Consider the following 12,678-nt stretch of genomic DNA (forward strand, 5'->3'; position numbering starts at 1 on the left):
TCCAAGAAAGCATCGGTCTTGTTGATCCACTCACTAGTCATCCCAGCCTGACTTGGGCGGCCAGTGTACATCCACGCACGGTCTTCCATCCTCTAACATATACACCGGAGATAGAGTAATATCAATTAGAACCCTAGCTAGTAAGTAGTGCTGACGGTAGGTCCTATATATGCCTATCAAGCCATTAAAGACTTTCTATCTCATTAATTGGTGTTTGGCCGGTGATCTCCGCGCACTTCTTGGCTTTCTATGATGCACACCAAATTTAGAGAAACTCAGTCTTCAACTTTGTCAGGTATGCACTTTCCAAATATGGTTGTTGTTACCTTACTAAAACTATCATGTATAACAGGATGAGTGGTTTTCATAATTTTGTCCATTTGTTACAGAAAGAAAAATGTGTACTGAAAATGGAAGACAGCAATCCAATTGGACAAAATTGGAACTTGTCTTGAGGAATTTATCATCCAGAAGATCTAGAATACAGAGTTTCAGTGTAAGTTAGCAACACTTCTCAACGTTATAGTTTAGCAATTCACCAATAATTGACACAGGAAATGATCTATTAAATTAATCGAATTTTTTTCTTGCGTACTATAAACTTTTGAGATAAGGTTAGACAAGTTCATGTTTGTTGAGGAGATGAACAACAGAAATCCCCTTGCTTGGGGCTTCTGATGCATCACATCTGTTGCCATGGAAATATAGGTTACAATTACTGTCTATAATCACCTATGTCTAGGTTCCATGGTTCTACTGTTGCTGGTTATTGGTATCACTTGAGTAGTGCATTTGTGCTACTTATGAACATTTTAATAGAGATCCTACCAGAGCAGTACCTGCGGATGCAGTACCTGCGGCTGCAGGCGCGGGCCGGGGGCGCGGCCGGGAGCGCGGCCGGGGCGCGGGCGCCGCGTGTGAGCGAGTGAGCGAGTGTGTGGGTAATAGAAGCAGGAGCCGGTTAGATATGCATCCTCTTTGCCGAGCGCCAGATCTGGGGCACTCGGCAAAGGCCCCTCTTTGCCGAGTGCCCGGATACGGCACTCGGCAAAGAAATCCAAATATTTTAAATATTCACATTCTTTGCTGAGTGCCTTGAACCCTACACTCGGCAAAGGACCTATTTGCCGAGTGCTTTTCCTTGCACTCGGCAAACAATTTTTATTTTTTTCACTTTTTGACACCGAACTTTTTTGTTGTGATACTTACATTATATGCAACAGTATGTGCAATTTTTGCCCATTACTCGAAGTGTTTGCTATATTTCGTAAATTTATTTCATTTTATTGAATTTCTTGTAATTATTGAAATTTGAACTACAAGTCACATGAATAATGGAAAATAATGAATGAAAAAATGATATTCACATTATTGAAGCATGCGTTGAGACCTTATCGAGAAAAAAACCAGAAATTTCAAACTTGTTGTCCATGAAACATGACGACGAACTTCTTGTCAAGTTGTTTTTAAAATGTATAAAAAGCAAATATGGTCCAAAAATCATGAAACTTGTCGAGATGTAATGATATCACATGGGAAATCTATGATAAAAATCTGATGAGGTTTCGTGAAAGCTAGAACATACGATGCCTACAAATTGAAAGTTCTCCAAAGAGGTGCATGATTTTATGTGAAGCTCGATTAGGTGTTAAACATCGTAGATGTCAAACTTTCATAAAATCTTATAAAAATTTTATCATAGTGTCCACACATGATAACATGACATCTCGACAAGTTTCATAATTTTTCGACCAAATTTGCCTTTTATACAATTTAAACACGACTTGAACACAACTTAATCGCCATGTTTCGTGAATAGTAGGTTTGAAATTTCTGGTCCTTTCTTTGATAAGACCTCAAAGCATGCTCATTAACATGAATAACAATTTTTCATTTATTTGTTCCACTATTCGAATGACCATACAGTTCAAATTTGAATTATTCAAGAAATTCAATAAAATAAAATAAATTGATAAAATATAGCAAACACTTCGATAAATAAACCTAAATTACATATGTTGTTGAGGAGAATGTAAGATGACAATAGAAAAAAAATTGAACAAAATAAAGAAAAAATTATTTATATTTTGCCGAGTGTCTTGCTAGGCACTCGGCAAAACTCCTGTTTGCCGAGTGTCTTCGACTAGGCACTCGGCAAAGACTCATGCCGTTAATTGCCTGTTCGTCCTAACGCTCGTTTGCCGAGTGTCTGCCTTTGCCGAGTGCTCGACACTAGGCAAAAAATTCTTTGCCGAGTGTTTTTCTTTGCCTAGTGTATGGCACTTGGCAAAGCAGGAGTTCACCGTGTGTTTTCCTTTGCCGAGTGCTGCGCTCGGCAAAGAGGGTCTTTACCGAGTGCCCGATATTTTGCACTCGGCAAAGTCCTGGACACTCGGCAAAGGCCGCGTTTCCGGTAGTGCGTGTTTGGGTGCTTGTGTTATCCAAATCTGACCGCCACTGCTGCTCATAAACTGGCACCCCGCTCTACGGCCAGCGTGTTCCTAGGTTACCCCGTGGACACCAAGGGCTATCGCTGCTATAACCCATCCACTCGGCGCGTCATCGTCTCCCGACATGTTTACTTTGATGAGCACCGTTTTCCGTTCAGGGACTTGACGCCGCGGGCATTGACACCACCGCCCGTAGCCCCCGTCATCGACATCGTGCCAGCGCCTCCTCGTCGCCGCCAAGCCAAGTCTCGTCGCCGGCACACTGCGCCCTCCATTCAGTTTCTAGCCGGCACCATCATCAGGACCAGCACCAGCGGCGCAGGAAGGCCTTCCGACTGCATCATCGCCCGCACCGACAGCAGCGACACCTGCGATGCCGCCACCTCCTACCGTGGCGCCCGTGTCACCCACGGCGTCTCCCGGCGCCGCGCCCGCATCGCCCACGCCATCGCCGTCCTCAACAGGCACATCTCCGGCTGCAACGCCTGCGTCGCCTACATCGCCGCCTCCGCCTTCTACGCCTTCCGCACCATCGCCGACTCCTCCACCTGCAGGGCATCCAATGACGACACGGTCCCAGGCCGGCATTTTCATGCCCAACCCGCGCTATGCCAATGTCGCCACGACCAAGAAGGATCCTGGCATGCCGACGAGCGTTTGTGCAACGCTTCGCGATCCTGCGTGGCATGCGGCGATGCAAGAGGAGTTTGATGCTCTTCAACGGAACAACACATGGATGCTCGTGCCCCGGCCGGCCAATGCCCACATCATCACCGGCAAATGGATATTTCGGAACAAGCTCCGTCCTGATGGCACTCTCGAACGCCGGAAAGCAAGATGAATTGTTCGCGGCTTCAACCAATGTCCTGGAGTCGACTTCGATCAGACCTTTTCGCCAGTGGTCAAGCCGGCCACGATTCGCACGGTCCTCACCCTCGCCGCATCCCGGCAGTGGCTGATGCATCAGCTCCATGTCAAGAATGCGTTCTTGCATGGCGAACTGCAGGAACGGGTCTACTGTCAGCAACCATCTGGCATCATCGACAACAAGCACCCCGATCATGTCTGCCTCCTCTCCAAGTCCCTCTACGGCCTTCGTCAAGCACCTCGGGCGTGGTACCAGCGGTTCGCCGGCCATCTTCAACAGCTCAGCTTCGTCTCCACCGGCTCTGACAGTTCCCTCTTTGTGCTCCAACGCGGCGGCGACATGGCCTGGTTATTGCTCTACGTCCACGACATCGTACTCACGGCATCCACGACGTCACGTCTGCAGGCCGTCATCCAACAGCTGCATAAAGAATTTGCCATGAAGGATCTCGGGCCCTTGCACTATATCCTTGGCATTCAAGTTCAACGTACTACAGATGGCTTCTTCCTTCATCAGGAGCAGTATGCGGACGACATTCTGGCATGAGCTGGTATGACGAACTGCAAGCCGGTAGCAACCCCCGTCGACACCAAGCCCAAGTTGTCTGCGAGCGACGGCAAGCCATTCGACGACCCCAAGTTCTATCAGAGCATTGCAAGCGCATTGCAATATCTGACGCTTACACGTCCAGAACTTGCATACGCGGTGCAACAGGCGTGTCTGCACATGCATGCACCCCGCAACGTTCATTGGGCCTTGATCAAGCGGATACTTCGCTATGTCTGAGGGATTACACACCACGGTGTGCGTCTACGCGGCTCCTCTTTTCATGACCTGGTGGCATATACAGATGCCGACTAGGCCGGTGTCCAGACACACGGCGATCCACTTCTAGGTTCTGTGTATTCATCGGCGATTCACTGGTTTCCTGGTCATCGAAGAGACAGGCCATCGTCTCAAAGATCAAGCGCCAGGGGGTTGCAAATGTTGCCGCGGAATGCTGCTGGCTGTGCAATCTTCTTCGTGAATTGCACGTTCCGATGCACAAGGCAAGCATCATATTCTGTGATAATGTCTTAGCTGTCTATCTTGCCCAGAATCCAGTGCACCATCGACGAACAAAGCATGTGGAACTTGATATTCACTTCGTTCGAGAGAAAACAGCACTTGGGCAACTCCGAGTTCTTCGTGTGCCAACCAAGCATCAATTTGCCGACATCATGACCAAGGACCTTCCCACGGCGCTCTTCGAAGACTTCCGAGACAGTCTGTGCATCAAGTCAGCCGATGCACTGACTGAGGGGGCTGTTAGCACTATAGGATAAGTTAGGCTTACCGATTTCATCGGGTTGTTAGATCTAGAACCTGATCTCTAGGCTAGTATATCGCACGCATCTGTTTATCATGCATGCTACTGTTGTACATGTATAAAACTCACACGAGATGATCAATTCAATCGGTTGATTGCCTCTCTATCTCTTTCAGCAAGCAATTTAACCCTAAAAGTTATTATTGACTGATTAGTACTTAAAACGATCGACGACAGGTCCTAATTATCTGCTCATCATCCTAGCTAGCTACCTGCTGCAGAAGATTCGGAATCCTAGCTTAGCATGCATTTTACACACTACATGGATCTATCTAGCATCCATCCCTTTCCGTGGAACGAATGTAATGCCTGCTGCCACGTTGTTCATTCTTCGTCTTCGAATTCTCTCCGCCTGCGCCGGCCACAACAGTGCGCATGTCGATCATGTCGTCGTCTGAATTGCAACATCACATCAGCCCCGAAATGGCAGATGATGCACGTCTCACTAGCTAATGGATCGTACGACTGACTGACCATGCAGTAGCCCTAGCTAGGCGCCGAGGCAGTGGGATGTAGATGGCGGCGCAACGACGACTGCACATCCATCAGTACTACAATACTTTGTCATCCCCGGCTGGTGTGCCGCCGCTTCTCCACCCACACCGGCGACAGCACCGGCGTCGCCCCCACGAACTCCGGCTCCTCGTTGTCCTCCACCTCGTCCCTCATCACGGGGATGGCGTCACCGACGTCAGCCTTCCCGCCGCCGGCCATGATCTCGGCCTCGGCGTCCTCCTCGCCTTCCTCGTCCTCGTCGTCGTCCTCCTCCTCCTTCCCCACCACCCGTATCCTCCACACCTTGACGCTCTTGTCCAGCCCCGCGCTGTACACCACCATGCTGCCCTCCACCTCCCCGGCCTCGCCGCCGCCCACGGCCAGGCACCGCACCGGGCCCCGGTGGCCCTCGATCACTGCCAGGCACGTGTGCGCCGCGCCGCCGCCCTTCCCCTCCCGCCTCCACACGCGCATCGTCGCGTCCTCCGACCCGCTCACCACCACCCGCCCGCTGCAGCCGGACGCCAGGCAGAACACCGCCAGGCGGTGGCCCTTGAGGTATCCCGCGTGCGCCGGCCGCCCCACCGTGGCCTCCTTCTCCCACACGTTCACGTAGCCGTCGGAGGAGCCGGCGTAGAGGAAGCACCTGCGCGTGCCGCCGGAGGCGGCGTGGCAGAGCGCGAGCGCGTTCACCGGGGACAGCTCGGAGCGGAGCACGATGATGAGCGCGTGCGCGGTGCCGCCGTAGACGCGGCGCCACATCTTGACGGTGCCGTCGGCGGAGCCCGTGAAGATGCAGCCGTCGGCCTCGTTGACGACCATGGCGTTGATGGGCCCGTCGTGCGCCACGAAGGAGTCCACGCAGCTGCCGTCGGAGAGCTTCCACGCCTTGACGGTCTGGTCGTGGGAGCCGGTGTAGAGGAGGCCCGCGACGGCGTGGAGGACGAGGCAGGAGACGGTGTCGCGGTGCTGGTGCGGCCGTTTCTTGCCGAAGGAGAGCAGCGAGAGGCTGCCCTTGGCGGGGAGCGTGGCGGCCTTCTTGGCGCGGATGTGGTCGCAGACGGCGGCGGCGCAGATGGTCCAGACCCGGACGTGGTGGTCGCGGCTGTGGGAGGTGACGAGCGTGCCCCCGCACGCGGCGAGCGCCGGGACGCGGCCGCGGCCGACGTCGAGGTAGCCGCGGTTGAAGCAGCCGGGCGCCGCCCACGCGCGGACCCGGCCGCTGTCGGAGGCTGTGAAGAGGACGCCCCGGGCGACGGCCAGCGCGTGCACGTCGCCCTCCAGCCGGTGCAGCGCGGCGAGGCAGTGGTAGATGGCGGCGGGCGAGGGCGGGAAGCGGAGGCGGCCGTGCAGCGGCGACTGCACCCATGGCGAGCACCCGCCGCCCGCGGCGCCGCCGACGATGGGCACCTCGACCCCGGGCACGGACGACATGCTGAGGCGCGCGGGCTCGGCCGCCTCGCGCGCCGGCGAGCGGCCGCCGCCCGCGGCGCGCGCGTAGTACTGGTGCACGGGCGTGTGCGCGCCCGGGCGGGACGACTTGCGGTCCTCCTCGAAGAAGCTGAAACTCTTGCGGCGGCCGAAATCCATGGCGAACGATCGATCAGCGGCGGCTAGATGCCGCAACTGGTAGGTGGGCGGCCGCGGCGGCGTGCCGGCCGGCTACGAGCGGTGAATTGAATTGGAGGCGGCACAACACAAGGTAGCAGCAGGCGCGCGCCAGCAGCCTAGCATCGTCGTCGTCGCAAGAAGTCAGCAGACGTATAAATTGACATATAGGCCAGGCCAGTGCGACGGACGATCGTCGACGTGTGGTACCACCAGGCCACGGCGGGCGCCATAAACTCGGCGGGGCCGGGGCCCGGGCGATCGGCCGGGGGACGGAGGGCCGGGGCACGCGCATGCAGCAGGCTAGGATACGCCGGCCGATGGGGGGGGAGTAATGCATGGCCGGACGGATCGGAGGTGATGAGATGAGTTAATGGCGGCTCGGCTCCGACGTACACGTACGTGGACCGTAGCAAGATATGGTGGGAGATTACATGCACGTGGTGGCGCGCGCGTACGAGCTGAGCTGAGCTGAGCTTCCCGGCGGGCGGGACCGCGCGCGGCCGCCGGAGATCGAGGAGGAGGAGCTGCAGGCGACCGAGGAGGATCTGATCGCGAGATTCGATCCGGCATTTTATCATGCACATGCCGCGCGCCGCAGAATTGAAGCTGCATGCTCATCTGATATTCTGATCTGAGAATGAGATGGATCGGATTCGGAGCGCGACGCTGGAGGCTGGAGCTACCTGCTAGCTAGCTATGATGGAGTAGCCTGCTGCACGCAAGCTAAGTGTGTCCGTACCGCATCTGCTCAGCTCTGTGGTACGGCTGCCGCCATTGATGGAGAAAGATCAGTATGCATGCATGTTTCCTTTATTATTTACCGCGGACAAACCAGCTGAAGAGACCACTATATATATATATATATATATATATATATATATATATATATATATATATATATATATATATATATATATATTCCTTTGAAGAAGCAATATAATGCAGCGCAAGCAATACTATATTCTAGGGTGGCGCCAGAGGCAGCTAGCATACGCATGCATTTAACTAGCTAGCTTCCCATCAAGCTGCTTGCTGCTAGCTAGAGTACCAACAGTTCAGGACCAACCTAGCTATTTCTACCCATCGATGATCAGAGCGAGCATTATATTACTGTAGGGAACTAATTAATTAGGAGCTTTACTTACGTTTAAGGGGGAAGCTTGTGCTCCGATATCCTGTGTCCTCGATCTTGCCTTGAGTTAATGGAGGGTAATAAGATAGCTGCTCGTCCACACGATCGATCCACCGTACCGATCAAGCATGCATGCATGTTTTAATTATTCATGAATCTCTTGAGATCATGCATGAATCTCTTCACTAGTTCGGTCTCGTTTTGAAGGTTGTGGAATCGTTTGCTACGTCGTACAAAACCTAACGGAAAATTCAACTTAGTTTGCCTAATAGTAGCCCTTATGTCTAAAGCTTGATGGAAGCCCACGCGAGGCAAGCCGTGTCTTATAATTTTTTTTCACCAATACAGCAGTATCTCTCTCTCTCTCTCTCTCTCTCTCTCTCTCTTAGCTTTTTAACTATATATGACTTGTGTCCTTTTCATCGATCAGTTTGGTTAATTATTCAGAAACAGAGGATCGGGCTCTTATAATCTGATGTGTTGTTACAAATACAACATCAGTTTGGTTAATTATTCAATCTGCTCTGTGAAAGGGCCCGTAGCCTAGTGATTATAAGAGCCCGAGTAGCACCTCAGATTCTGAGTTCGACTCCCTGTGAGAGTGGATTTTTTAAAATTTAACGGCGTTGTGCTTTCAGTGATAGGCGACGTTTCCATTGACAGCAAGGCGTCTGTGGTGACTTTGTCAATTTCTGAGTTCCAATAATAGGTGAGGTACCACATAAGTAAGTTGAGCCATGTTATCTCTCGGTTCTAATGAGAGCATTTCTATATTTTTATCGAACCGAACCAACAGAATACAATAGTACAATAATATCACCAATGATTCGTAACCTAAGCTGAAAGGAGATGCTCTGGCTACAAGAAAAGACGCTAAAGATCCATTCCAAAAGTATCAATATGAAGATGATCCGGTATTGATTCTAGCATTAGTACCGGGTCATCTTCGTGCCGGTATTTTTGAATGGGGTCAAAAGGTCCTTGGACCTTTTAGTACTGGGTGATAACACCACTCGGTACCTATAGCTAGACAAAGGTGTCGATATTTTATCGCCACGCTCACTGAGGGATACTTCCGAGGTGGTGAATTTGTAGGTAGGGTGTCGCCGAGATCAAGAACTCGAAGGTGCAAGGAACACAATGTTTAGACAGGTTTAGGCTGCCGAGAGCGTAATACACTACATTCTGTATGGTTTGTATTGCTTTAGGTGGTGATCTCCTGTTTGGAGGGGGTTCCTGTCGCCCTTATATAGTCTGGAGGCATGTCCCATCCCTTATCCTAAGAAATGTACGCTATATGCGCAGTCCCGTGGGCCTAGGTCTGACAAGTCCTCGAGCTCTTTGTAGTCGAGTACTGCAGGCGCCCGAGTACTTCTGAAGGCGTCTTCGAGTTCTCTCGAACTCCATCTTGAAGGTGTCCTCCAAGTACTTCCTTGGCTGCATCGAGGCTGTGAGGTGCTCATGCACCGAGTAGTTGTTAAGTCTTATTTTATATGGTGCGATTAAACTCGCACTCCATATGGAGTAGCCCCCGAGCCTTAGGTTGACTCGTAGAATCGGGCTGAGGGTCAATTTAATCTTGAATCTTATGTCCTTATCTTTCAATAAATTTAAAAAATAAGTCGCTGATGACACGTGTTCCGCAGCCCCCGAGTCTTGAATCCAAATCCTCAAGGTTTGGAATAAAGGATCAAAAAATCATGGTATGCAATATATGACAGTAAAGATTTCATGGTTAAGATGGGCAATTTGGCTCAGTATTTCGAAAAACCGCTTTTTGGGATGAATTCCCTATAAAAAATAGTTAAACAAATAACTTCTCCAAAAAACATCCTAAATTACCGCTCAAATCGGATCTTGTTCCCTGAGTCAATGACCAGATAAGACCTCTGGGTAATAATTTGAAAAACCCCTTATTTCGGAATAGAATTCCAGAAATAATGGTTAACAATTATCTCCCAAGATAAATCTTCAAAAGCATTTTGAATCGTGATCTTCCGAATAGTTTTACAGCGTCCAGCCTTAAAGCACGAGAGTTGTCGCTGAAAGCACGCAAGTGCCTTGTCATATCCAGCCCCCGAGCCAGAGAGCTAGATAAGTAGCATAGTATATACCTAGCAGTCGGTGGCGCCAGCCCCCGAACCCAGGCATCGGCCAAGTTGCCGCTGGATGTTAAACAATCGATGAAGCCGTCTGGCCGGAGTCGATTCCGACTAGATTATTAGGCAAGACGAGTAGTCGAAGTAGTCGAACACGCGTAAAACTAGTCGTAAACTAATAAAAGCCTTGTCATGGGAGTGAGTCCCCTTTAGTATCATAAGATACTAGTCGGAAACTAGTAATTTGTTATTGGAAGTATAGGAGCGAGAACCTTTCAGCAAACTTGCGCGTCACACCAGTAGTAAACCAGTAAAATAGATTTATACTGGAAGTATAAGCGCAAGTTCTCTTCAGTAACATAAGATACTAGTCAGAAACTAATAATCTATTACTGGAAGTATGGGAGCGAGGCTCTTTCAGCAAACTCACGCATAATATCAGTCGTAGACCAGTAAAACAGAGTTATACTGGAAGTATAAGTGCGAGGCAGTAAAATAGAGTTATACTGGAAGTATAAGCGCGAGGCCCTTCAGTAACATAAGATACTAGTTGGAAACTAGTAATCTGTTACTCAAAGTATGGAAGCGAGGTCTAGCAAACTTGCGCGTAATACCAGTCGTAAACCAGTAAAATAGAGTTATACTAGAAGTATTGATCTCTAGGCGCCGATAGAAGATGTCTTAGTTGATTAAGGATGAAAACGGCATAGATACTCGATATTTCATGAATTAGGAACCTTTTGGCCATCAGGGTACTGTAAGCAGTACGACCTAGGTCCTGTAACCTTGTGCATGATGAAATACCCCTCCCATTGCGAGTTAAGCTTGTGTAACTGTCGGTGTTTTACCGGCTGCCCACCGAAGAGTATACCTAAGGTGGTAAGTTTTAGGTGAGGAGAGGCCGAGATCAGGAACTCGAAGGTGCAAGGAACACAAAACTTAGACAGGTTCAGGCCGCGAGGTGCGTAATACCCTACGTCCCGTGTGGTGGTTTGTATTCCCTTTGGTGTAGAATGATTTTGATGATCTGTTTTGAATGGGTCCCTGCCCCCCTTTTATATCCAGGAGGTCAGGGTTATAGGAATTGTAGTCCAATACTAGATAAGGAATCGTAACCGAATATAACTCAAGTAGATTCCTTCCGTACCGACTAGCTTTATCTCCTATTCATACGAGATAAATAAAACAAATAAGAGATAAGACAAGCTTTATCTCTTAAGCCTATTTAAACTACGTTATGTACACAGTCCTGTGGCCCCGGGTCTGACAGTAACCTGGTGTCATCCTAGATTCGTCGAAGAACCATATCTCCCACGTTGAAAGAGTGTCGTTGAATGTTCCGATCGTGGTAACAACGGGCTCCTTGTAAGTAGCGGGTCAACTGGAGCAAGACGTTGCATCTGATTTTCTCAGCTGAGTTGAGCTCAAGATGTCTTGCCATATCAGCCTCGCCTTCTTTAAACATCTCCAATCGAGGAGACTTCCACATTATGTCAGCTGGTAATATAGCTTTAGATCCATATACGAGGAAGAAAGGCGATTGTCCTATAGCTTTGCTTGGTTATGTACGAAGCCTCCAGATTACTGATGAGATCTTGTTGATCCACTTGCCGTCCTTTTTGCTATTTTGGTCATAGAGTCTTTTCTTCAAGCCGTAAAGAATCAAGCCATTGGCGCGCTCAACTTGGCCGTTGGCCCGCAGGTGAGCCATTGAAACATACTTGACTTTAATGGAACTGCGTTCACAGAAATCCCAGAACTGATGCGAGTGGAAATTGGATCCCAGATCCGTAATGATGGTGTTGGGGAAACCAAAATGGTGCAAGATGTCATGGATGAAGGTAACCACTCGATCTGCAGAAAAGCGTTGTGATTAGCTTGTACTTGATCCACTTGGTAAACTTGTCGATGGCCACCAACACGTGAGTAGAACCACCCGGCGCAGTGGTCAGAGGCCCTATCATGTCCAAGCCCCAGCATGCAAACGGCCATGAAGGTGGTATGGTGATGAGGTTGTGAGCCAGGACATGGGGCTATTTGCTGAATAACTGGCAGTTTGTACACCGGTGATCGAGTGCTTCTGCATCTGTCAAAGCAGTCGGCCAATAGAAACCAGATCTAAAAGCCTTGCCGACTAGTGTGCGGGAACCAGTGTAGTTCCCGCACATGTATTCGTGAATCTCTTGGAGTATTTCTCTGCCCTCCTCCGTGCGGATACACTTCATAAGTGTACCAGACGCTGATCCACGCTTATAGACGCTACCCCGACTAGAATGTACCCTTTGCTGCGTCTTAGGATGTGTGTAGCCTTAGCGCTTTTAGGGTCGACGCCGGACGGTAATTTGTGCTCCTGGATGTAGTCGATGAAGGTCACCATCCAATCTACTTCTTGGTCTTGCTTGCACTTTCGGGGGTTCCCAGAGTGGTTCTGCTATCTCTTGTCGAAGTGGCTATTACCGTTGCCCCGCTTATCGCTATTGCGCTTGGGGAAGCGGTCGTTCTCCTCGTCTTCCTGGTCAGCCCACCGTGCCATCATGTCACGTAGCTCCACGGCAGTAGTCAGGCGATTGCGTCCGAAGTCGTGGTATGTGTGCTTTGAGAAGAGTCCGTTCTGGAAGCAGCGGATGACATCCTCGTCGATGATGTTGGTGATG

General features: G+C 50.2%; 1 protein-coding gene across 1 annotated transcript; it reads right to left on the reverse strand.

The window, feature by feature from the left end:
- Positions 1-5,069: 5,069 nt before the first annotated feature.
- On the reverse strand, positions 5,070-6,772 carry LOC112892896 (protein JINGUBANG-like). Its single transcript, XM_025959989.1, has 2 exons — positions 5,486-6,772; positions 5,070-5,081 (listed from the first exon to the last, which is right to left on the reverse strand). Exons 1-2 carry the CDS (start codon positions 6,770-6,772, stop codon positions 5,070-5,072), a joined length of 1,299 nt encoding a protein of 432 aa, XP_025815774.1.
- Between the last annotated feature and the right edge of the window lie 5,906 nt (positions 6,773-12,678).

The sequence above is a fragment of the Panicum hallii genome, chromosome 5 (assembly GCF_002211085.1).
Source record: "Panicum hallii strain FIL2 chromosome 5, PHallii_v3.1, whole genome shotgun sequence".
Classification (NCBI taxonomy): domain Eukaryota; kingdom Viridiplantae; phylum Streptophyta; class Magnoliopsida; order Poales; family Poaceae; genus Panicum; species Panicum hallii.

Coding starts and splice junctions, on each gene's coding strand:
- LOC112892896 (XM_025959989.1), bottom strand. CDS start 6,772: ATGGATTTCGGCCGCCGCAAGAGTTTCAGCTTCTTCGAGGAGGACCGC.